The sequence below is a fragment of the Oenanthe melanoleuca genome, chromosome 1A (genome assembly GCF_029582105.1).
Source record: "Oenanthe melanoleuca isolate GR-GAL-2019-014 chromosome 1A, OMel1.0, whole genome shotgun sequence".
Classification (NCBI taxonomy): domain Eukaryota; kingdom Metazoa; phylum Chordata; class Aves; order Passeriformes; family Muscicapidae; genus Oenanthe; species Oenanthe melanoleuca.
The window spans coordinates 7,571,625-7,597,526 of record NC_079334.1 but is presented as its reverse complement, the minus strand read 5'-3'; the positions used below and the strand labels follow the sequence as shown (position 1 = coordinate 7,597,526).

At 42.4% G+C, this 25,902-nt stretch overlaps 1 protein-coding gene across 1 annotated transcript; it reads left to right on the top strand.

The window, feature by feature from the left end:
* The first annotated feature begins 115 nt into the window (after nucleotides 1-115).
* On the top strand, nucleotides 116-25,441 carry TTLL12 (tubulin tyrosine ligase like 12). The gene is made up of 14 exons (XM_056482576.1): nucleotides 116-350; nucleotides 7,244-7,419; nucleotides 9,382-9,580; nucleotides 10,743-10,902; nucleotides 11,454-11,587; nucleotides 13,097-13,173; nucleotides 17,221-17,337; nucleotides 17,465-17,659; nucleotides 19,181-19,292; nucleotides 20,631-20,782; nucleotides 20,858-20,939; nucleotides 21,382-21,450; nucleotides 22,925-23,063; nucleotides 24,940-25,441. Exons 1-14 carry the CDS (start codon nucleotides 231-233, stop codon nucleotides 25,089-25,091), a joined length of 1,884 nt encoding a protein of 627 aa, XP_056338551.1. The 5' UTR covers nucleotides 116-230; the 3' UTR covers nucleotides 25,092-25,441.
* The last annotated feature ends 461 nt before the right edge of the window (nucleotides 25,442-25,902 follow it).

Sequence of the window (25,902 nt, the reverse complement as noted above, 5' to 3'; positions counted from 1 at the left end):
CGCTCAAGGGCAGGAGAAGAATAAAAGAGAAGCAGAACCCGCATCTGCACAGCGGACTGAGGGCTGCTCAGGCCCCGCTCTCCTCGCGGGCGTCTCAAGCAGGCCCAGCGCCCCGGGGCCAACGCTCGCCCCGTTCCGGGGCCGAACCCCCCCGGCTCCGGGAACGCCCCGAGCGCCGCTCCCGCCTCCCCGCCCGCCCTCGGCCCCGCCCGGCGCGTTCCGGCCCGGCCATGGCGGGAGACGGCGAGGAGGCTCTGGCGGCCTTCGTGGCCCTGCACGGGGCCGCGCTCCGCGCATCGCGGGTCCCCACGCAATATTGGGAGAGCCTGAGCCGCAAACTGCGCGGGGAGGTGGGTGAGCGGCGCCGGGAGAGCGGCGCTGAGGGGCTGCCCCGAGCTGAGGGGAGAGCGGAGCTGGGGGGCAGCCCAGAGCTGAGGGGAGGGGAGAGCGGAGCTGAGGGGCAGCCCAGAGCCGGGGGAGAATGGTGCTGAGGGGCAGCTCCGAGCCGGGGCAGAGCGAAGCTGAGGGGCGGCCCCGAGCTGAGGGGAGAGCGGCTCTAAGGGGCAGCCCCGAGCCGGGGGAGAGCGGAGCTGAGGGGCGGCCCCGAATTGAGAGGAGACCGGCTCTAAGGGGCAGCCCCGAACCGAGGGGAGAGCGGCTCTAAGGGGCAGCCCTGAACCGAGGAGAGAGCGGGGCTGAGGGGCAGCCCCGAACCGAGGGGAGAGCGGGGCTGAGGGGCGGCCCCGAGCCGAGGGGAGAGCGGCTCTAAGGGGCAGCCCCGAGCCGAGGGGAAAGCGGCTCTAAGGGGCAGCCCCGAGCCGAGGGGAGAGCGGGGCCGAGGGGCGGCCCCGAGCCGAGGGGAGAGCGGGGCTGAGGGGCGGCCCCGAGCCGAGGGGAGAATGGCGCTGAGGGGCGGCCCCGAGCCGGGGGAGAGCGGCGCTGAGGGGCGGCCCCGAGCCGAGGGGAGAGCGGGGCTGAGGGGCGGCCCCGAGCCGAGGGGAGAATGGCGCTGAGGGGCAGCCCCGAGCCGAGGGGAGAATGGCGCTGAGGGGCGGCCCCGAACCGAGGGGAGAGCGGCGCTGAGGGGCAGCCCCGAGCCGAGGGGAGAATGGCGCTGAGGGGCAGCCCCGAGCCGAGGGGAGAGCGGCGCTGAGGGGCAGCCCCGAGCCGAGGGGAGAGCGGCGTTGAGGGGCGGCCCCGAACCGGGGAGAGCAGAGGCCGTGGGACATGGCCGTGGAGAGCCGTTCTGAGGGCAGCCCCTCAGCTTTGGGTGAAAAGGAGTCACGGTGTTGCTAAGCAGGGGACAGTGGGAAAGGCACGGTGCGGGTTTTGTTACCGGGACTGTGAAAGACGTCAGGTGTGTTGGGCATATCTGCTTTCGTCCTTTTGTTGTCGGCGTGAAGTTTGGAAGCGTTTGGAAATTCTGGTAACTAGAGATACAGTACTGGAGAGAGGTGATGAATCTAAGAAAGCCATAGCACTATAACAGCTACTAAGAAAAAAATTATCTCTGTCCCGGCCAAATACAGTCCTCAACCCTTCAGCTTTTTATGCTAAGTAGAATTAAGAAAAACAGCTACGGTAGTAATGTTAGACTCGGGATGTTGTCATATCGTAATCCATTATGTTTCGGTTTGGCTTTTGCCTGATTTTAATTTTTTTTTTTTTCCAGTTCACTTCCACACAGGTCTGCCCTGCACTCAGTCTTTGTAAATATTCAGAGCTCAGCCAGCTCATGTATGTGTGCAGAGTTCCCTGGCTTGGACAGTTTTTCACGGGTGAAGCTCCAGGGTGGAGTGTCCCTTTTCACCTTTGTAGCAACCATCTGTTTGCTTCCTGAAGCTTTGTGATGAGAAAGGGAAGAAAAACAAAGTGAAGAAAAGGAGTGATTTTAAACGCATTATAAAGACATGGGTTGTATTTAGAAATTTTATTTCGGTTTGCACATCTGCAGCCCAGCCTCAGTGATGAGGAAAGCTGTCTTTGATTTGTGGGAGTAAAGAAAAAAGGAGCTGAGGCAGGAAGGAGACACAACCCGAAACCATTTGTCTGGAGAGTTGGGAGTGCTTGAGGGAGTCTGGAGGAGTCAACCTGGAGAAGAAGATATGAATGAGGTGAAGTTCTAGTCCTGGGGAGAGAAAGAGATCTGATAAGGGGAGAAGGCAGCTGCTGGTGGTTTGCTGGAAGGCATGATAAGCACTGAAGAAACCAGTGAGAAGTTTGAACAGGTAGTATAGGATGGTAGGGAAGGTGAGGGAACTGCAGTTTAAAACCCATGTACAGGTAGAATAATTTATAATTACCTGAGTGCTTCTTTCTCCCGTCTCAACTTCAAAACAGGGACAGGAGAAAAGCATTGCAAGTCATGGTATGAGTGTTTATAGTCAGGAAGGGTCTGAATATGTTCCTCCTGCTTTCAGTCTGTTGTGTGGTACTGTTAATAACAGAAATACATCTTTATTACAGAGAAGATAAATCTACATTATCTCAAGCATATGCTCAGTCACAAACTCCTTGTGGAAATAAGCCCCCCTCAGGAAGTATTCATGCAAGAGACTTGGAGCAGGAATATCTGCTGCTCTACTTAGGTAGGAGGGCATGATGAGGGATGTCCTGGAAGAGGATGGAACAGAAGGCAGTGTAAAGCTGCCAAGGAATCCCAAAGTTGAGAGCTGTTGTGTTTCCACGTGCCACTGTGAAGCTGGAGGTAGAACACTGAATCTGTGCTGTGACCTAATGCAGGCTTGAGATTTGTGACCTGTGGCTGAAATCCTTGCTTGTTACCAGCCTTGCTGGGAGGGTGTAACTTCGAGAAGGTAAGACAACAGAGTGAGAAGAGACCCCGTGGTGCTGGAGTGAAGAAAGACAGGAGGAAGAAAGCACGTGCCCTAAGGCAGCTGGCTGCTCCTCCTGCTTCATTTTACTTGCTGTGGTGGCTGAGCAGGCTCTTCTGTACTAGATGTCCCAGTGTGTGTGGAAAAAGAGGCTTAATTATTTCTGTGAGCTTTGGAAGATAAAGCTGCTGAGAGTGCTTCTCTCTACTGCTGCAGCTTCTGGTTTTTATCCAGGAGAAAGGCAAAAGGACATTGAGGAAATTGGGATGTCCAGGTGAAGTTACTATGAGGAGTGCTGCGGACTGGGATAACCTCTTGAGGAGGTAGAGACAGAGCTACAGGACCTTAGTTAGAACTGGACCATGCAGAGTGGCTGGAGAAGCAGCAGTAAAGAAAGAAAAGGAGGTGAAGGGAAGGGGTGAAATGGTTTTGGAAATCTAGGTAATAAAGTATAACTCAGGGAGCAAAAACCCAGTGCAACATAGAGCATAGGATGAGTTTCCTTGTTACATGTGTAAAATGGGAGGATTTTTTCATTTGTCCTAACCTGCTGCAAAGATTAAAACTTTCTAGCATAGAACTTGAAAAATTTCCATCCATAGTACAGATAAAAATATCTCTTGTATCAATACCTCTAGAACCCAGCCCAAGCAGCTGCTTTCCAACACTCTCACACGTTTCAACACCCTCCCTCCACTGTGTACACCAAAGCCTGTGAGAAGTGGATGGTTTGGGGTTTTTTTTTTATTTACCTTGGGATCTGCTGGAGCAGGTTTCCTTCTGAGAGCATTATGTAATTGGATTGCTCATTCAAAACATGGCTGCTAGATTGGTAAACCTGCCTTAATTTATTAGTTTTGCATTTAGCATTCAGAGTGTGTTGGGAGGATTTTTTTTTGGTGTTTCTGGCAGAAACTTGAAAAATAAAATATATGCATGTGTACTATTCACTTTATGTGCTAAAATTTTATGTCTAGTGTAGTGGTTGTTTCTTATGTTATTGGATAAACAGTGTATAGTACGTTTATAAGCCTTGAAAATACAGTTCCTGCATCTAATTTTACTCACTTTTTTTTCTATTTCAGCTATACACTAAGTTATTTTGCAGGCTTCTCTGTATTGGAGGAAGGCTCTTGTAGCCCGAGACATTGCTGGCAAAAGACTGCTTAGAGTTTCACCCCAGTTAGAAATGGAGGCTTCTAACTAACTGCTGAAAGGAATGAAGCATGACAGTACTCCTTGACTTTATTTTCCAGAGCAGTGGAGGGCAGCTTGTTCCTCAGAGGTTACCTGTGGTCTTCAAAGCAGTTTGCAGTGTGCCTTAAAAGAATTTGCTGGAGATGCCTGTGTGGTAATTGCCATGACATGTGCCTGCTTTGGTGTCAAGTTCTCTGGTTTGCTGGGGTTGATTAGATTGGAGCTGCACCTGAGCATGTAGAGGGAGGGATTTTGCCTAAACATGTCTTGCTTATGAGCAGTTGTGCCACTGGAATGTGTTGGTACCCTTTTGCTGTCTAGAGGTTATTGGTTGCTCTAGTGGAATACTTAATGTGAGCTCTCCCTGTTCTGAGATTACTTTTCAGATTGGTGGTGTGATCTTATCCAGCTGGTTTTTGCTTAAGGAGCTTACTTAAGATTCCCTTAATGGAGCTGCTGTGTTAATAGGTTCAGTGTGACAGCCTGGCTCAAAGGGAGGGAGGGGGAAAGAGAGAAGACACAAAACTATCTGTGTATCCACACTGACAACGTGGTGCTTCTGCCAAACCCATCAGTGAACTACTGAACTGCTTGTATTATCAATTATGAGTTTAAGTAACAACAAAACCCTCACAAAAAGCTGTGGATAAGGTGGCCTTGCAGCTGCTGCTGCAAGAAGTTTGGGTGAAGAATACACATAATTCACTTTTACAAGGTTATAAATTCTCAAGGAGAAATTTTTCATTAAGCATAATTCTGTAAAGGAATTAAAAGTGGAGATATTTTTGCTAAATGCTACTGCTACAGCCTCATGCATCTGATTATTTGTCAGAGGGAGAGAACAAAACTTTGGCTTAGGGCATTTGTAATCCCTTCATTTTTCAAAGTCTTGTCATGATATTAAATTTAAAAGAAAATAAAACATAAACCCAACAACTTCCCCTTAGTGTTGTGGAAGAACTTGATATTCATTGTGGGCGTTTGGTTAATGGGTGGAGCGTGTCGTGAGCGAAGGCTGAATCTGAGTCAGTCGCTGGCTTTCCTCCTATCCCTCTCTCACAAACTCCTTAAGACAAAAGCTAAGTGTGGAAAACACACAGTGCCACACTGCAGCACATATCAAGTGGTTCCCCTGAGTCACACTCACACTTTTCATTTTCCAATGACTCCCAGTCTCTTGTCTGTCCTGATGAGGTTGTTGAGGATGGCCCTTGATCCAGCGGCAGGAGCGCTGAAGTGTCACTTCAGGAAGAGCGGAACATGTTTCCTGGCACGCTGCATGTACTGGCTGCCATGGACTGGGATTAGCATTTGTGCCCTGAGCCAGACCAGGGAGCTCACCCAGCTGGGAGCCAACCTTAAGAAATTAATTGTGAGCACAGAGAAGGGCTCTTCCTTTTGCTGGAACCTGCCTGCAGCTACATGAATTTCAGTGACTACAAACTTTCAAACTGTGCATAGATGTAAAAAAGCATTGGAGGCTACTATTACAACAGCAAGAGGTTATGATACTGCTTACTACTGAGTAATGTTATCCTCTTCTAGCAACTGGAAAACTAGAAATAAATTGGAGCTGCTATTTTGATACCTGCTGAGGTGAAAGAAAGGAAGTTTCTGACTTTTATTTTTTTTTTTAAATAGGTGTGTTTTTAATCTCTTGTTTGCAAAGTAATTTTCTTTACCCTAAAAAAATGTGTAAGTATGTATTAGCCAATATACTGTTGGCATCTCCTTAGCATATAGCTAAGAAGCTATTAGCTAATAACAGCCAATAACAGCTCATAGCTGCTAGCTGTTGTTAGCATCTGGAGGGCCCATGGCAGCAGAGTTGGAACTGAGATAATCTTTTAAGGTCCCTTCTAACCCATTCTATGATTTTTAATCCACCATGGCCCCTCCCCTTGCCTTCCACCATCCTAGAGGAAAATACCATCATCCCCTGTTCCTCAGGAGGGAATTTCAGATGCTTCTCCACTTGGATCTGCTCTATAAATTGTGGCTTAAGATGAGAAGTAGCTGTTGTTCCCCTGCTGACTTCCTCTTTGAGCAGCTGTCTGCTTTTTCTAGGTGGCCTTTCTTCACAAATGTGGAGTTGATTTCCTCACCCTCTTGTTGAGACTTTGCAAAAATAATTGTCCTACAGAAACGCTCACCTGAACAAATGAAAGCTTATTGCTGCCACTGGCATTTTGCAGCTAAGAAGTTGTCAATATGTAGAAGTAATGATTTTAATAATGTGACATTGCAGGCTGTGTGTTGAACCATTGCAGTTTTGGAGTGTTGAAACAGTAATTCCAGAGCTCACACTTCAGACCTTTCTCCCTCCCTGCTACTTTTTTAGATATTAGATTGAGGCAGAGGATTTGCCTGCCCATGTCTGGTTTATTAGGTGGTGTGTTAGTGATTCTAGCACAACAATTCTCTGTGAAAAAAATTCAACAGTCTTTTGAGGCTTTGCCTATTTTTGTCTTTGTAAAAGCATATGTTCATTTTGAAATGATGAAAGTTGTCAGCAAGGTCTTGGTTCTGCCAGATATGCAAGCCCACTGTTTGGCAAGGGAGTCTTGTGTGGTGACTGCCCTCATTTCTAAATGTTCTAGATGAAGTTGTTGCATCCAAAGTAGGCAAGAATGTAAACAAACCCCTTTCAGCACCTTAGTAGAGAAAAGTGTATAAAACTTAACTTTATGTATAGCACTATAAGGAATCTCCCAATTTACCTGGAGGTGAGCGAGCACTGATAGTTTCTTTTATAGGGAAAGAAAAGAGAGGGAATCAGGCTGAGATTTCTTAACTGGTTCAGAACTCAATTGGGAAAAGCTCTCTTTCTTCAGGCACTTTAATGTACCTTAGTATGGTTGTAGAGCCTGGGTAACACTCGGTTTTGCAGGTCTTAATTACTGATTGTAGCAAAGGTATCCTATTTTCAGCCTCTAAAATTCTTAATGAGGTGTTAATAGACAATCATTAGTGGACCTGCTGGTGCCAAAGAAACCAACAAAGCTTCCTACCAATATTAACTAAAGAAACTTCCCAAACAAACACCTCTGTTAAAATGTGAAAGAATAAATACTGTTGTTCATTCATCTCTTAAGTTAAAAATGCCAGTTTTTATCAGATTACAGGGAAGAAATGTCTGCAGGTGTTGCACTGTGCATATCAGGGTACTGCCCTATCCAGTTGCATGATATTTTGTGTACTTTCCATCTCAGATATTTGATGCTGGGGACTACTTTGGAATAATGCAAGTAGAAGAGGTGGATGAGGAGGAAGAAGTTGATGAAGAAATGGAAGAACAACTTAAAAAGAAACCAAATCCTGGAAATGGACCTTGTTTCAAAGTTATCGTAACAAATGAAAATGGACTTCAAGCCTCCAATCCTGATAGGTGAGTTGTGATTTTGAAAATAGCATTCAGTCTTTGAGTAGTGTGAAACTCTATAATGATAGTGACAGTTTGCTTTGAGATTTATTTGATTCTATTCAGAAATCCTCTTTTCCAACTCTAAACTAACTAGAATTATTTTCTAACTCTATCTGGGAGTGCAGATATCTTAATGTGGTTCCTTTCTAAATCATGCAGGGAGGTAGTTAGCAATTGGTTTTAGTAAACTCAGGGAGAAAATAGGGAAAAGGCAACCTTGAAATGATTTCTGCAGAAATTAAGCAAACCTTTGTATCTGCAAGACTGTGTGCCTGTGGAAAAAAAGCATTAAAGAAATACTCTCCACAAATCTCATGCCAAGAAGGTACTTAGGTAATATTCAGTGGGCTATTACGTTTCCTTCAGTTGGTTAAAGTATAAATTCAAGAGTGTGGTCATGTGTATACATGTAGACACATGACCACACTCTTGAATTTATACTGTTCTCTTGCTTACAAATCAGCTTATCTGCCATGAATATAAGGCTAGGAGGATCAATAAAACTAGAATAAAGTTGTGTAAGAAACAACTTTATATACAGTATTGCATTTTGTGTTCTTACTGGCTTCAAACATAGAACAGGGTATTCGTCATACATTAATAAAAAACAGATGAAGTCATCTCTGCTGGAGATCTAAATGCACTTCTGCTCAGTTTTATAAGACTTCTGTGAGACCTTTCGTACTTTTTAGATGTTAGGTAAACATGCAAAATCTAAAAATTTAAATTATACTTTATGAGGAAAACCAACAAAGAATCATAAGTCTGTGCCTTTACATCCCTGCCTTAACCTAAGTAATCACCTTTCCAAATCTGAGAATGCACTTAAATTATCAAGTTCAAAACCAACTCCTGTGATAATCTTGGGCTTCATTGCAGCTTTCAGGTGTGTGAATATGGGTGCAGAACACCAACATACCTGTTTGCTAATATTTTCAAAGAGCTTGACCTTAGCATTTAGTTTTAAAATTAAGTGCGGTTTCATGCGTGTGGAATCTGGGATACAATAATTGTTCAGCCATACTTGCGCTGTGTGACTGCTGACATGTTTTCAGCTTTCTGAAATATGGGTGTTGTGGAGGGTTTTCTGTGTGGTTTGGGGATTTTGCTAGCAAGTAGAATTCAGATTTTTCTCTGTATTGGTTCGGTCAAATGATAAAATCAAAATATGAAGAACCTTTTTGTTTGAAAAACTGGGTTTTTTTCCTAAAAGTCATGCAGCTTAAACAAGGTTTGAACTTGTCAAGAGAAGTTGTGCCAGTTATGTAAAGTTTTGTTTTGGGTTAGATTGTAATTTTTTTAAACAATGCATTTTTTCCTAAAAATAACTTGGTGACACTCCCCATCCCCACCCAAAGGAAAAAAAACCCAAACCATACAGAAACAATCAAAACTTATTGCTCATTTTCTTTTAATAGCATATACAGGCTTCTGATGATCAGACTTCTCCACCTGGCTTTGCAGATGACCGTAGGTGTCACAGACCTCGTGGCTAACAAGGTCCTCAAGTAATTTTTTAAGTAGTGTATTGTTTTTCTGCTTCAGGCAAGAATATCAGGTTGATGCAGCAGAGTTAATAGTGATTAAAAGGGAAGGCATTTGTGTTCTTGGCTTTTAAAGGGAGTAAGCTCACAAACCAACTGCCCGTTCTTTGTTTGCTCCTCATTTTCATGGAAATGCTCACTAATGCACCAAAAGCTTTCTGGAGCAAAACCAGAGCATAAATTACTGCTGGGAAGTTGCTCCTGCCCTGCAATGCCACAGTGTGTGCTCTGGGAGTGACTTTGTGACTCAGAGCAGATTAGCTGTCACGCCATCTCCGGGGAAACGCAGCTGTTACTGCAAGCATGTGCCTGTATATATGTGTGTGTGTGTGTGAGTGAGAAGCCCGGGCTGTAACTGTAACCCCACCCAAACTCTCCGCAGCGTGTTCCTCGTGGACCACGCCTGGACCTACCGCGCGGAGCACGCCCGGCAGCAGCTGCGCCGTGTGCCCGGCCTGCTGCACAGGATGGCCAGCCTCATGGGCGTCCACTTCCACGGAGAGGTCCCAGACGAGGGCAGCATCGAGCAGGTGCTGCAGGAGATGTGGAAATACAACCAGACCTACCAGCTCTCTCAAGGGGTAAGGCTCTACAGGATGCTGGAAATGTTGGGGTGAAGATGTTCCTGTACGTGAATATTAACAAAGATCCTTCAGGCATCAATCTATTTGGAAGGAGAGCAAATGCAACTTTTAGCAATCATGGGTAAGACCACCCCAGTTTGGTCACCCTGCCCCCTGTAGTCCTTCAGCACTGTTCCAGCATGTCTCGAACCTTCAAACACCTTCAAGTGCACACATGCCCTTTCTGAGGGAATGCAACCCACGGGGTTGCAGGTGAAAACCCTGATCTAAGGTTTGCAGTGGAGCTCCAAGGTTTCTTTGAGTCTTTTGAATTAAAGAGGAGAAAAGTGAATTCTTTGGCCTTGGCCCTATGCAGAATGGGCAATGCTGACCCTGAGCAATGAGAGCATGATCAGACCGCCCCTATTAGCTCAGGGTCCTGAGATTGTTCTCTGGACTGGTCATCTTTATCTCTTAAGCTCAGATTTAACTCACAGTAGAATCAGGTCTGAAAAATCCCTGAGAAAGAGATTCATTGTGACTTTTTCCTTAAATGAAAAGGAAATCTGAACAATATCTCTTTCTATCCTATCTCTTTGTTTCTCAGTTCATCACGAATAGCTTGTGAGTCAAATGGAATTATCTGTGTTACCACTTGAAAAGATAGTTAATTCAACCTGCAGTTTAACTTGTCTTCTGTTCCCTTTTCTGGGATTGGGCTGCTTGAATATCTTAAGTCAGTCTCTACTCCATTCCTGCCTCTCTAAAAAGACCACAGTAGTGCTGCTAAGCAAGTTTATTCTTTCATTCAGGATTTTTTTCATGGCAAGTATTGCAGGAAGGGGCACTTAGATGATGTAGCCTCGACACTGGTAGCCAGCTGTTGTTGCAGGCAGCAGTTTTGCTCTCCTTCACTCTAAAACTTCAAACACTTTTTAGTTAATTGATTCTGAGAGAAACTGCAGGAAAACTAATCCTACCAGGCAGCCTTCTGCTGGTTTAGCTCTTTTAAGTGGCTGCTTTGGTTCAAGGAAAGCAGACCCGGTAGGCAATAGCAGTAGCACAAGAAAGAGGAGGCTAAAGCAGGAATCTGAGAAGTGGTGTAGGGATGCTGCCAGTGCCTCTGTCTCACACATGTAGTCCATGTGTGTAAGATGTCTCCCTCTGTTTATTCATACAGACTGCAGAGGAGAAGGTTCCTGTCTGGTACATCATGGATGAATTTGGATCACGCATTCAGCATTCAGACCAGCCGAGTTTTGCAGCAGCACCTCTGTTTTATATGCCTCAGCAGATTGCTTACACAGTTCTCTGGCCTTTGAGAGACCTTGAAACTGGGGGTAAGTGTGTGTCTGAGGGGCTGGGGTTTTCTTTAATACTTACAATTAATCATTGAGCATTTCACAGTAGAACAAATGGCTGCATTCTTGTAACACTTTCAAATAGAAAAGTTCTTTCTATCTGATATTTCTGTATTTCAGTATAGAGACCTTTTACCGGTCCAAAAATGTTGCTATTGTTTTGTTGGCAGAGAATTTAAATCTTGCATCACTGCCTTAGTGAAACTGCAAATTCAGTCATCTGGGGGTTTAAAAAATTCCTTAAAGTCCGTGTTTGTGGCTTTGAGTCAGAAAGTCAGGCTCTGAAAGTTGGGAAACACCAGGCCAATGATTTATTCCTGTAATCTTAATGAGGGGCCACCCTATGTGTCCATCATTTGGAGAAAATAAGCATCCTAAATAATACTCTTTTTATCACATTTCTTTAATTGTCTCTGATTTTTCATTTAAATACTGACATTTGTGCTGGTATTGGCTGTACAGCTGTCATTTGAAGATTTCCAGTGGGAAATGAAAGGCAGTTGCTAAAGGTTCTCCTGGTTTTGCTGCAGATGAAGTCACTCGTGATTACGCTTACGGGGAGACGGATCGCCTGATCAGGAAGTGTGTTCTGTTACCTTGGGTGCCTGCTGAAGTGTTGGATGTCAACTGTTTTACCCCAGAGCCACCAGATGAGCATTACCAGGTAAGATTTCAACAAGTTAATTCCATATCTTATCTCTGTTAAGAAGAGACAGTATCTAAAAAAGCATTGCAAGAATGCCGATTTTGCTGCTTTTTCAGCTTAAAGAGTGATTCAGAAGACAGCAATTAAACTAAAAGCACAGTAAAATTAAATTCAAAGCACAGTAAGACAAATATCTTATATTTATATGTAATATCTAAGTGTTTAAATACTGGAGCAACATAAATGAGTTCTAATATTTTATTGTTGTATTGCATAGCTTTTTTTATAAGCATACTACAAGGTACTTCATATTAAGACATCCATCTTCCAGTTAGATATTTGATGCATTGTCTAATAGGCTTATTGATTGATTTGTTATTGTAGCATTGCTATTCAGTCTTGAATTGCAGAAAGATTTGTTTTACTATTTTAGGAAAAGTTATATTTTTCAGACTAGATACTGGCTTATGTTGTGGTTTAGAACCATTAAATATTGGAGGAGGGACATTTTTAATTTGATGGCACCCTTATAAAGTACTCATTCCATTTTTTTCCTTTCTAATAAAGGTTTGGGATATTTTAAGGATGTGAAATTAATGCTTGGAATCTCCTTTTCATGAGTAATGTCTGCACAAGATTCACTTAGAAAAAGGAGGAAACTGATACCTATGAGGATGCTGTACTGACTACTAAAGGCATTGAAAGTACAGCTTCTAAAGATGAGTCAATTATCTGTTTCTTTAGGATGACTGAGAGGCAGAAAATGCTCTATTCATCTTGTTATTAACAATATCTAGTCAGAAATGAAGTTAACCTGCTTCTGCTAAATAAAGTTGTACTCTCGTAATGGCTAGGCTATTGTAACCTACGGCAGATTGGTTGGGATTTTGCATCTTTGGAAGAGGTTTATTTTGCATCAACACTTCTTCTATCCTAAGGTTTCTGGGAACTGCTTCCTTTAGCAGGGCATCAGCAATGATCCAAGAGTGTATTTCCCTTTATCAGTCAGAGGGGGGCTGTACAGGCTGGAGAGAGACTCTGCAGGCAGGGTTACTGCTGACAGCTGCAAAAAATGTTTTGTTCATTTTCACAGGAGCAGAACTGGCTTCCAACCTCCTATAATTTTTTAGTCATCTGTAACAAAGCATCACAACTAAATGATAGGTCCTCCATTTTGTTGGAAATACAGCCACTTTGTCTTCTATCATATGCGGTTGGCTGTGATTTGAAGTGTTTTTTAATGTTGAGGAGGCAAGAGTTTCTCAGGGTCCTCCAACAGTGTTGATGTGCCCTGGTCTCAAAGCCTTATTTCTTGTTCCGTTTTACTGATAGGATTTCCTTCTGCCTCTGCTCTTGTACTGGTCTTTTTTATCAGAACAGCATATTACACAATGTAACAGAACTGTCAAAATGTAACTGAAATGTAATTTGCTGAAATTCATTTGCACCAAGGAGAATGGAGTAAGACATGCAATGGACTCTTCCATTCTGCCTAGAATTAATTTTTTGTGGCTTTCTGTTTTTTAGGCAATTTTAGCAGAAAACAAGGAGAAACTTCCTGTAGCGATAAAGCCACCAATTTATGCCAAAGACAAAGTTTTCAAGTACGTATCCACAAACAAAATGTTTTCATACTAGGATTGTGTGCAGTAATTGCAGTTTGTTCAGGCTGATCAGCCTTTTCCATCTTTGAACAACAGAGGCAAGTTAGAGGTGTGTTTATATGGAGCCATGTGCCTAAGATTCTGACTTACTAGTTGCTTCTGTTGAATTTATTCTTCAGACTGAAAGAATTGTCACAGAATTTCTAAAGCATAAATATAGTGTGTTTTGTTTTGTTTTGTTTTGTTTTGTTTTGTTTTGTTTTGTTTTGTTTTGTTTTGTTTTGTTTTGTTTTGTTTTAAATAAGTGCCACCTTCTGGGTGGAAGAAAAGTTGCATCATGTTTTAACAGTAAGTTACAGTGTTGTTTTCACTAAGTATGACTAAGGTATATAAGAAAGACCAAAGACTTATCTTTAGCATTATAGCATTTATCTCTGTAGGGGGTACCTGTACTGCTCTGTGCTGTGTGAATATAGCACTAATTCCCCTTGTTCAGATGGCATTACCAAACAGGGAATCCTATAAAACCTGGGATGTTTTAAATTGGACATGTGTTTGCTACAAAAATGGACTGTATGCTGTGAAATCATTTCAGAAGAAAGCTGGGAAAACATTGCAAAGATAAGGGATTTTTTTAGAGCAAAAACAGTGATGCTGCGTGGCCAGGCTGCCTTGTTACTGGTCCAGAAAAACAAACCATTGCTTAGCCTGTGCTGTGAGTTGCACTAAAATGTGTTTGTAGTCTGACACTTGGATCACAGATCTTGCTTGAAACATTTTGCTTAAATGGTGAAGTTGCACTAAAATGTATTTGGTAGGTGCACTCACACACCAGCTTCCTGTGTTGATTTGTTACTCCCTAGATCAACTTTACTTGAGAACTACTGGAAATCAAAGTCACTGCTTGTGAGGAGATGTTTGTTAACTTGCCCAGTGATAGTCAAGATTCCATTTGTAGTTGAAATCTCTGATTACATGAATGTGAAGATGAGCAAAAGCTGGTATTTTTATCTGATGTACTCAGATACAGGAGTCAAAGGCAGATGCATTTTAATAGAGGCAGAAAGCAATGCTGAGGGTGTTGGGAAACACTGATATATTTTTCACTGCTTACCTCTTTAGTTTGTATATTACATTTCAAATGAATGGCATTTGCATTAGGCAAGGAAGGAGAGGGGCACACATCAAAGTCTCCCTGCCCTTCTTCTAAGGAATTTAATCCATACCAAATCAATGTACTCCTGAGGGTTTCCCTCTCTTTTCCTTTATCATGTTTGTATCTGGACAGAAGGCTGTAAGATCCTTCTTGTGCTCTGAATTTTATGGTCTACTGAAGTTCCTTCACAAGTAGAGCAGCATTTCAGACTCCAGACAACTGAGTGGGAGCTGCAGCCTTCCAATGCTCTTGGCTTCCTTTAAAGATTTTAGGGCTGTCACCGTGGGCAGACAGAGAATATGTGGAGCTGGGTAGATGGGTGTAGCCTGTTAGTAACTTTAGTTTGTGCTCTACTCTGTGGATTGCTGCTGTCTTAGGGGATTCAGAAGAAATTCAAGGCACTAGGTAGCAAAGTTGAGAACCTGGAACAAATTCTTTGTCATCTTGTATCCAAGCAGAGCTAAGACAGAGAGTGGAAGATTAAATAAATGTTTAACCTGAATCCTGAAAAGCAGGGGAGCGAGTACAAGTAGTTTGATACAGCAAAATTATAGGTTTAATTAGGTCTTGTAGCATAGTAACTGATGCCCTGGGGAGATTATTCTATCCAGCTGTGCTGATTGCTGAATGGAAAAAAAGAATCAAAGAACTAAATGTTTCAAGGATGGATTTATTAGGGAAAGTCTTTCTAGTTTGTGTTGGGCTTGATCATCTCTGTTTGTTTTCATCTTCTCTTTCATGTTTCTCTTCAACTACACCAGTTACTGTTTTAAAATGTCCAAAGAGCAAAACTCTTTGTTTTGGTTGGTCATGTCAGCTCTGTGCTGTGGGAGTTGATTCTCATAACTGCTTCTTAGCTTTAAATATTTTGAGTAAATTAAGTAACATCTAAACATATTTATCCTACTTGCTACTAATTTCACTGAATGTTGTCTTTAATCCCAGACTTCATAGCACCCCTACCAGGACTTCAGTGAGACAAGGGGAAAAAAAACATCATTTGGGAAGTATTGTTAGCTGGCTTCATGAGTGCAGTGTTTCACTGATACTAGACTGAAAGGTCCAAAATAGCTTGGCTGATACTAGAGGATTACAGTTTTGATTTTCTGCCAGAGCCTGGATGGGACTGGGTGCATTTCTTACCTTCTGTATCTTTTTGTGGTGTTTTCAGTGTATTATTAAAGTATTATTGCCTTAGAACAAATTAAATGGCCGTATTTCCTTTCTAATCTTAACCTCCCTCATCTTATTACAGTGATGTTCCTGCACTTAATAAAGCTAGATTAGAGCTGTCCTATTTCTTTAGTGCTGCATTTTAAGCAAGTCTTGAAAATGCATAATCCTGAGTGCTCTGGCACTGGGTCTTTGCAGGATAGCCAATTTGAGATTTTCTGAGTAACTTCAATTTTAGTAGTTCTTGTGCTGCATGTGTTCTTTCTCTATTTGTCTGGAGATACAAGATGCTTCAGAACTTTGTTACAGCATTATCTAATTGGCCTTTCATCTTCAGGTCACCACTTTGATTTCCTTTTGCTCTGACAAGGACTAACAGTTACTCCAAACCAGTGGATATTAGGGGGAGCTTGTGGGTTTGGCAGAACATCAGATTTGATATTACACTTTCCCCTGTTGTGCAGACTTACAAGGAGAAGCCACAAATTGCAGGAAAAAATGCTAGTGAGACTCTGTGGAAATACTAATTTTGTTCTGTTGCAAAAGTGAGGAAAGACTGGTGGCTTCTTTCAACAGGCTGATTCCCTTTATCCACAGTGAAGTTGTCTCTCTCAGTTAAAGGCTTCAGCATAAATAGTGTAACTATTGTAACATCTCATACATGCAAAGCATCTTACCTACCTTGCTTTTTAAAGAATTTATTTCCCCATGTGACTGGGCTGTTTCTGCACTTCATCTTTTTAGAGAAGTGTCTCTCAGGAATATATTTTCCAGTTGGTTAGTAGTGGAGGAGGAGAGGAAAGTTCCACAACTGATAAGAATAGATCTGGAGAGGAGGAAGAACACAGTAGTTTCTCATGGAAATATGAGTGGTTTTTTATTCTGTTAAATGTTCCCTTACCATGAGAATGATGTAAAAAAACAGTCTTGCTTTTTGAGTCAACATGCTGAATTCTGAATTAAGTGGCCTCACTTTAAGCTGTAAAGTCATCAAAATAACCATTATTTCTATCTGCTTATTTTAGCATCCAAATCACTGGTTTTATTTGAGAGGGAGATTTCCTAAGATATGCAACAACTTGCCTCGTTCTTGGTTACATTCTGAAATGTCTGTCAGGTTTGGGTTGGAGTTTTGTGTGATTTTCAGTGGGGTTGAGAGAGAATTTGTATCAAACCTCAAAGCTGTGCGTATTCCCAGCATGTACCTACTTTCATATGTTTGGGTTATTTAAAGTTCTGAACAAACAAAAATAATCTTCTGAAGCTACAGAACTAAGATGACAAGATTTCCTATGACTTTCTTTCATGTGGATGACATCAGGTTGAGTTTTAGAGCTTTCAGGAGCGAGGGTATTCACAAGGCCACTGTCACTTCAGGACTTTTCATGTAGAATAGTGAATTCATGTTACTGCTTCTCTGTCAGGGATTTAGTCATCATCTTCTGAACTGTTATTTTTATGAAGCTGTCAGAGCTAGACTACCTTTGAGATTTCTATCTCAAAATAGATAATTTTTAAGTAATCACTCACAGTTTTTTAATATATCCCACTTCAGTTTGTTTCAGTATATCAAGAAGAGGTTGTCACAGAGGGTGTGTATGGGAAAAACACAATTCTTGTAGAAAGTCAAACTTAAAAGGTTTTTTTATTTTCAGGCATGAGTTGATCAGTGTCAGAAACTAAACTGACATTTTTCTTCATCTGCTTCTTTCTTCTAGGGTTTTCACAGACATTCAGCAAGTCCTCAACAACCTGACACATCCCCGTTTTGTATTCACAGACAACGAGGGAGAAGCAGACATCCTCTACAACTTCTCACACTTCAAAGATTATAGGTTAATTAATTAAAGGATTCATTATTTTTCTGATAATACCTTTTTAAAAATTCCTTTGCTATAAAAACTATGTTCCCAAAGGCCTCCCTAGCCTTCCCCCTTCACCAAGCACTTGTTTGCTTTGTAGGAAGCTAAGTGAGGAGAGGCCTGAGGTAATGGTGAATCAGTTCCCATGTGAGAACCTCCTGACTGTCAAAGACTGCCTGGCATCCATTGCCAGACGAGCTGGAGGACCTGATGGGCCCAGGTGGTTGCCTCGGACTTTTAACCTCCAGACAGAATTGCCTCAGTTCATCAGCTACTTCCAGCAACGTGAGAGAAGGTGATTTGTGTTTCCTATTCCTTAGGTTTTGTCCTGTCTTGATCCCACTTTCCTCAAAGACCAGGAGCTCACATTTTGGTCTTGGCAGCTGTTGCACCACCATGAGTTAGCTCCTGCTGCATTTATATTCAAGTGCATTTTACCTTAAAGGTGGGGGCTTTTTAGGTTTTAATTTTAGGTAAGAGTAGTTAAGCAATGCAGTTTGAAACCCAGAAACTTTGCTGTTATTTAAATGCAGAGTTGAAGTCCATTGCTCTTTGCCTAGTCAGGATCTTGTCTCTTGTGTTTAACAGATATGCAAAGCCTCAATATATGTTTGCAACAAGTGTGGGATTTTTTTCCAGGAGACAGTAGCAATTGTTCTTACACTTAAGCCAGCGTGGAAAATGTTTAAAGTTCTTGGGTTCTGTAAGGTTATAAAAATAAAATTTAGTTTTAGTGTTAGACTGAAACAGTTGTGGAGCTTTAGGGTTTTAAATCCATATTTCTGCTGCTGCAGCTGCCTTGAAGTGGGTGGAAACTATGATTTTTCTTCTTGTAAGAGAGAAAGAGAGCATTAGCTACTGCTGTATAACCTCTTCTGTCTGGCATGGAGTATTCTGGTTAAAAGGTTGCTGCTTTGGTGACACCTGTCCAATGTTTCATTTGGCCATTATTTACTATGCATAGTCTAGTATGGACTGGCATTGACCAGGAGAGAGCACACCTGCCACGTGTCCCTAGTGGGTGGTGGTTTAATTTCTTCTCAACAGCAAGGACTGAATGCAGTGTGTATGTAAGAAATGGGAAGGTGGTGGTAGGAATTTTCAAACAAACTAAACAGAAGGTAATGGTATCTTCAACCCACTTCATGATGCTTTAATCGGTTGAGGAAAGGACTCAAGCATCACCTTATCCTGACTTGGAAAGACAGATGGAAAGTCCAGCATATTGCTGGACTTTCTCAAGGATACCTCAAAGAATTTTGCCCCTGGAGGTGTCTGGATTTCAGAAAGCAAGAAGATGGTGGTGTGTTTTTAGTTTCCTGTAGTGTGAACTGTTGAGACACTGTGTGGTTTCTTCCCAAAGAGATGGGTTCTGGTGTCATTTAATAAGAATGATTTGGAGGTGTCAGTAGGGAACCAACGTGGAAAATTGCACAATACCCCTCCAGGAGGTTCTCAGGCTTCTGGCAGAACAATTCCCTGCCATGACCTGTGCTTGTTCATGGTGATGCTGTCCTGTTGATGGGTTGTTTTCCCCTTTCGATGGAATCAGATGCAGTAGGAGATAAACAGTGAGAATGTGTTAGGCTCTAACTGAAAAAAAATAAATTGTGAAAGGTACTATGGCCTTTTCTCTCCCTTATTCTTAAGACCTACTCCTTCCAGCTGTCAGCAAAAGTCTTAATTCTTGCACTGTAGCCCACAGCTTTATAAAGTATTTTTTCAGGAGAAGACACGGATCAAGCCAAGTAGATGTTCAGCCAGATGAACGAGGTGGATATTTACAGGTGTTGCTCTCTCTCTCTCTCTCTCCTAGAGGAGAAGACAATCACTGGATATGCAAACCGTGGAACCTGGCCAGAAGCCTGGACACCCACATCACCAACAACCTGAACAGTATCATCAGGCACAGGGAAAGCAGCCCAAAGGTAAGAGAGCATGGCTTTGAATGGGATTTAAAAGGCAGAGCTCAAAGAACTGCTTCATGGAAGGAGGTCTAAAAATACAAAGGAAATTTATTTTCCTCAAAATTCATATGCTGGCCATAAGCTTACAGTTGCAGAGATAAACTCAGAGCCTGATGTTGTCTTATTTAAAAAATAAAACTTGCTCTGACGATAAGGGATACTCCAGCATGGTGCTGCTGTAAAGCCAGTGCTCAGGCTGGCAGACAAACACATTGGCTATGGTTAGCATTGGTCATCAATTTGGGAACATTATTTCTTCTGTCCCCTGGTTGATTGTTGTTGCTCTGCCCAGTGGCACAAAGGACCACCTTTGCCAGCAAGAGATGAATCACAGAGCTTTTACAGGGAGCCTACAACATCCACCTGTACCTCACAATGTGTGAGCACTGGAGCTGGCTTCAGTGCCATTTGTTGGTGACATGTGGACTGCTTGTGTTTTCTGGGGTACAGAAATACACACGGAATTGCTTCACAATTGTTGCAAAACAGCAGGGTCACCAGAGTTAGACATGTGTGATGAGAACATCCTGGCCTCCAGTTTCTACACCCTGCAGTCAGAGTGTGACAAAAAGTAGTGTTGTCTATTTGTGCACCTTTCTGAGGAAGAGCTGAAAAGCAGGCAGGGGGTACCCTAAGTCACCAAGGTGCAGTGACACTTGCATTTCACCTGAGCTGTGTTGCCACGTGTGTTGGAACCCTGAAGCCTGGGAGTTCTGAACTTTCTGTGCTTTCTGACACTGACCCTCAAAAGGGCACTGCTTTTGGCCTGAGGCCTTGGAGAGGGCTTCCAGGTTTGAGTGATGGAGTTGGAATCACGGGTGTGTAATTGGAATAGAAGTGTGTAATATCACAAGGTGAAGGGTTTGGAATTTGGAGTTTTGAAATCTAGTAATAGGTATGGGACAAGATGGAGGTTCTTAGGCATTGTCTCTCCTTCTTTCTTGTTCCTTCTTGATTTTAGGTAGAATTTTTTGGTTGGCTAGAAAATCCTGCTGTTCAGGTCACAGGTGTTTGGTTATTGGGTCAAAACTTTAAATAACATAGCTGTTAGCTTTTAATTGGATAGTTAGCCTTTAAAAGACCTTGTAACTAGCTAGATCGACCAACATTTTTCTCACTTTTAGCTTGTTATCTAGAAGTGCTTCAGAACTCTGTACTGTAGATAAGAATTAATAAACAGCTGAGTCCCAACACAAAAATCCATCTCTGGTGCTTCAGTCCTGACTCTGAGTGAAGGCAGAAGAAAAAAGCAGCTAGCCACTAACACGTGGAGCCCCTAACCCCCGTGCTGTGCTGCAGGTGGTGTGCAAGTACATCGAGGAGCCGGTGCTGTTCGAGCGCGAGGATGTGGGGCTGGTGAAGTTCGACGTGCGCTACGTGGTGCTGCTGCGCTCCGCCCGGCCCCTGCAGCTCTACAGCTACGACGTGTTCTGGCTGCGCTTCTCCAACAGGTGCTCGCCCCCCTCGCGCTGCGCACCTGCTGGAGCTGGGTACCTCGGAAGCTGAGCTCTCCTTCTGTTCCTTAGGGCGTTTTCGCTTGATGACTTGGATGACTACGAGAAGCATTTCACCGTCATGAATTACGCTCCTGGTGTGACATTGAAACAGGTAAGCAAACAGCCCAAAACACTCCCTCACCTTTCTGTTGCTAGAAAATTTTCTGGTGCCTGCTCTGTGGCTGTTGGCACGTAGTCTATTTCACATCCACTTCAACAGGGTGTTCAAAGTACCTGAAGTCCTAAGCAAATGCTTTTCTAGACTCTTTCCCCCAATCATTGGTGGTTATCTAGGGTTATACAAACCTACATTCTGAATAGAACCCACTTTGACAGAGGCAATAAAAGAATTATAAAAAATGGCTGCTTGTCATTGTCAAAGCCTTAAGGGTGGTCTTTTATAACAAGAAATCCTGGAACAAGGAAGGTATTCAGGAGCTGTCTTAATTCCCTAGTTCTCTACTTGCATTTATATGAATGGCAAATATATTTGATGTTCCATTCTCTTGTCATTCCTGACCAAGACAGCCTTTGATGTTATTCAACTGTTTTAGGTGCACTGTGAAGACTTTATTCCTCTGTTTGAAAAACAATATCCTGAATATCCTTGGACAACAGTACAAGTAAGTCAGCAATTCATCTTTCTCATGTAAATATTCATTATCTGTTTGGGTTTTTTTACTCAGCAAACCAGCTTTTCCAAAAGTGTCGGGTTGTTAGGATTTTTTTTCTCAGAAGACATGTTTCATGTATATCAGTTTCACAAAGGAGATCATATGTTGACCTTTACTTCAGAACTTTGTATAATTTGCCCTCAAATACTTGCTTGTTAGAGAATTGTATTTTATAATTTAAGAATTTTATTTCATGATCGCACTATGGTAATTCTTTGTTGGACCAAGCAGAACAGCCAGTCCTGACTACTCTCAAATGCAGAGTTTCCTGCTGCTGTCTCAGCTTCTCTGTGTTAGCAGCCTTGCCAGAGCTCTGTCCCTTCACCTTGCACAGATGACTTTTCACAAGAACACAGATGGTTCTCTGATTCCAGGGCATATTTTGACTGTAAAAAGGAAGCTCCAGATACTACAGCTCCATAAAACATGTAGGAAGGCAGATGAGGGCCTTCTCATTGATTTTAATTTTTCCTGTGATTCATGCTTGAAAGAAAAAGCTGAATGTGAAGAGCTGGTTCAGAAACATGCACAATACTGAATTCTTTAATTCTTCCATATTTATTAGGAGCTGGAAGAAACAGAGGGAATGATAGATGAGCTTTTATATGTGCATATTTATTCAAAAGTGCATAAATTATCCAACTGTGACTTGATTCCCATAAATTAAGTCACATTTGTTTTAACTAGACCCTTGTTTTTAATTAATGATACTTGGAATATGACAGGGTTTAAAATAGTCTAGGAGAGACTACAAGGAGGGAAAAAAGAGAGATGTCAAAATACATCTTGTAGGTTATCCAAAGTAATACAGTGTACAGAAAATTGAGGGAATGGTCCACTGTAGCATAAATTCAATGCTAAAACCCAAATCTGTATGTTCTTCCTGGTTTATTTCACTTTCAGATTGGATATCTTTCTGTTTTTCAAAATACCTTCGTAGTACATTCTTAAAATCTCCATGTACCCCCCTCCCTTCTTAGGGGTATAAATGGATAGAACATTTTTCATTGCAGAACAGAACGAAACAAAGCTACAATGCAACTGAATAGGCAGGGAAAAAAGCCAGAACTTTACTTGTACTGCTGGTCTTCAGAGAACTCTCCTGCATTTTCCTTTTCCCCTCCTCTACACATATGTGCAATACTTGGCATAATGCCTGAGAAGGGAGTTATTTCTAATGTTAAATGCACTACTTTCAGGATTTCCATAGTATTCATTGGCTCCCCAGAAAAGTCCATGGGTATTGCCAGATGTGTTTGTTGGCATTAGGTCTAAATGCACATTTGGAAGCCAATACTGTGCAGATTTTCTGTAGTGCAATTGATACAAACCCTTTAAAACACTGCATGAATGAAGTGATTGGAAACGTGTGTTGCTTTTATGGAACCTCACTCCTCATTCAGAGACCTTTTTCTGTTATTAGGCAAGTATTTTTAAGGCATTTGCTGAATTGTTCCATGTTGCTTCGTCTAAACCTGCCCCTCTTGGCATCTGTGATTATCCATCATCAAGAGCAATATATGCCATTGACTTGATGCTTAAGTGGGACACCAGCAGAGAAGGTGAGAAGCTCCTTTATTTGAATATTGAATTGTTTATGTTTCTGGACCTTTTCAGAAGTCTGTTCTCTTAACTTGTACTGTTTCTCAAGCAGTGTGAACTGTGAGCTCTGTGCCTCCCACTGACACCTGAAGTTGGAAATCTGTGGGGTGGTATCTGGCATGCTGCTTAACAGGAGTGATGAGGCAGCTGCCAGCTGCTGGGCTGCATCCTTGCTTCCCTGCTGCTGGTGTTCTCTGTTTGGAGAAAAACAGCAGAACAACAGAGGGGTGGGGGGGAACCAAAAGAATCCAATCAAACCACCACACACACAAAAACCCCAAACAAATGTCTGAAATACCAAACCCTCTATGAAAACCTTGGAGACATCTAAATGTCTGTGGCTTCCAGGTTTGGTATTATTTAGTATTATTATTATTATTATTATTATTATCATTATTACTACTACACAGTGCCTTATTAGAGCAGGGAAGGGGCCACATTCAGCATTGCAGTGCTGTTGTCTTCAGGGCTGACATTCAGCTGTTACCAAGTCTCTGCAAGAACATGTGAGTGAGATTGCTTCATTCCACAGCATGACTGACTACCTGAAGCCTTTCTTTCAGGCAGCAGTGGAGGACTGTAGCAAAATCTGCCAGACAGTCTGAATAATTTGTTATCTCACTAGGAGGCTCAGAAATGTTCTGTAAATGTGCCTGACCCAGATGTGTTTCTTGTAGAGTTAAAAAAGTAGCAGAGGCACCAACACAAAGAGAGATACAAGGGAGTATTGAACAGAGCTGAGCATACTCTCTTCTTGTGGTACTGGGTTCTCTGGGACACAGGAGAAGTTGATTGCCTGTGCCCAGGTTTGCCTGCAGAGCAATTAGATGTTGTGTGTTGGATGAGTTCCCCATGGCCACTGCTGCAAGGACTGATTCTGTAAAGATTGAGACACTTTAATGGAGGGAAATTATTGGAAATCAGGAGGTATAAAATGGAGCCTTTGCTGCTTTGATGAGATGGAGCAAGGGGTTGAACGTGGTTTGCTACATGCCCACTGGTGGATCCACTCTTTCACCTGTCCCAGAGGTGTCCTGAATGGGAGAAGCAAAGCAGCTCACAAACTTTACTAGCTTGAGGAAAACTACTGTAGTAAAAGAACCAACCTCACGTTACATGCCTGGCTGAACATGAGCTGCACAGTTCCCTGACCTTTTGAAGATGAGGGGTGGTGCCAGTGTCAATGCTGTAAAACTGTGGGCAAAGAGATTCATTGCTCCTGTGCAAAGCAGAGTAGGATTTACTTATCCATCAGGTTGTTCCCTCCCTTAAAAATCTCAACACCAGAGATGAAATAAAATACTTTGGTTTTCTCTGCACAGAATGCATTTGATCCAGAACTGATGAAGTTTTAAGAGAAAATTAAATTTCATGACTTGCTTTAGGAGTAGCATGAATGGCAGATGGGGGTGGCTGCAGTTAAAGGAACAGGACTGCTAAAAACCTAGGAGGTTTAAGAAAGCAGGTTTGTACTGAAATGTGAAAGGAGAAGCAGAGTTTTCTTGAAGATGTTTGAGACTGACAAGCAGAACAGCTGATTCAGGGAGATTATATTGAATGGCTGCAAATTCTCATTCTAGAGGAGGCACTGAATAGCACAGTAGTTGCTGAATCTGTTGGATAATTGTCCTCTGGATAATGATGGTAGAACATACTCCTGTCCCTCCAATACAAACCAACCCACTGAAACAAAAACACCCTACTGGCTTGGCAGTTTGGGTCACAAAAGATGCTTTTCCCAATCATTTTCTATGGTTTCTGGATTAAAGACAAGTAGTGACTTGGGATCTCTGTAGAGCTTGTATTAAGCAGCAATGTTTGTGTTTGCCTTGACAGGGAAAAGAATTATGCAGCCTGAGATCTTGGAGGTGAACTTTAATCCTGACTGTGACAGGGCCTGCCAATATCACCCTACCTTTTTTAATGATGTCTTCAGCACCCTATTTCTGGATGAAACAGACAACTGCCATGTGACACGCATTGTCTAACAACAGGAGACATCAATTTCATTCTCAGATATGCTTAACAGCAAGATTTATATTTCAGTTCTATGAGCTGCTGATGCAACTATTTCCCTATACTGATCACCAGGGAGAAAAAATGGTATCAGAAGAATATGCATATACCATATACTGTATGGGTAATCCCTTTGTCTGCATTGTCCTTGTCTTGCTTTGTTCTTTCTGTAAATCATTGCTTTGTGTTGACAAAGTGTCTTGTTTATTGAGTATTGGAGACCTCAGAGTAGGACTTGTTTTTCAAGTAGCCTGATTGCTTGCTTGCTGGGAAACATTGCACAAGTTCCTTGTGTCAATATTAAAACTATAATTTACTGAAACATGTTGGGGTTTGTATGTCCCTTTCTTATCTACCTCTCCTATACAAAGATCTAAAATATTCTGGTGGGTGGGAAATAATATTATAATAATAATAACAGGGTATTTCAGTGCAATGAACCATGGGGTTACTTAGGCTAAAGACTTCATAGATCTTCCCATTTTTCTTACTTAAAAAGAGAGAAACACCACAGCATTTAGGAACCTTGTACTGCTGACCCATCATCCTTAGCCTGTCCCTTAAAGAAATGGGATTTTTGAGGAAGTGAGCAGGAGGTAATGTCTGGAGCAGCACAGGAATGCAGAAGCTTAAAGGAATTAAAAGAATTTTGGAAACTGCTAAAAGCCCAAACAGTCTTCAGACTTCAAAGTTTAGGGCCTTAGAAAGAGGTATTTAGCAGTGGGGTGCCCATTTGAAATGTGTCATTCCTAATCTTTCCTCAAATCAGGGTCATTTGGCTGA

Bases quoted from the DNA above. Each gene is read 5' to 3' on its own strand.
- TTLL12 (XM_056482576.1), top strand. From the start codon at position 231: ATGGCGGGAGACGGCGAGGAGGCTCTGGCGGCCTTCGTGGCCCTGCAC. The intron at 351-7,243 runs GTGGGTGAGCGG...TTTCCATCTCAG, and splicing joins GCCGCAAACTGCGCGGGGAG to ATATTTGATGCTGGGGACTA. The intron at 17,660-19,180 runs GTGATTTGTGTT...TCTCTCTCCTAG, and splicing joins TTCCAGCAACGTGAGAGAAG to AGGAGAAGACAATCACTGGA.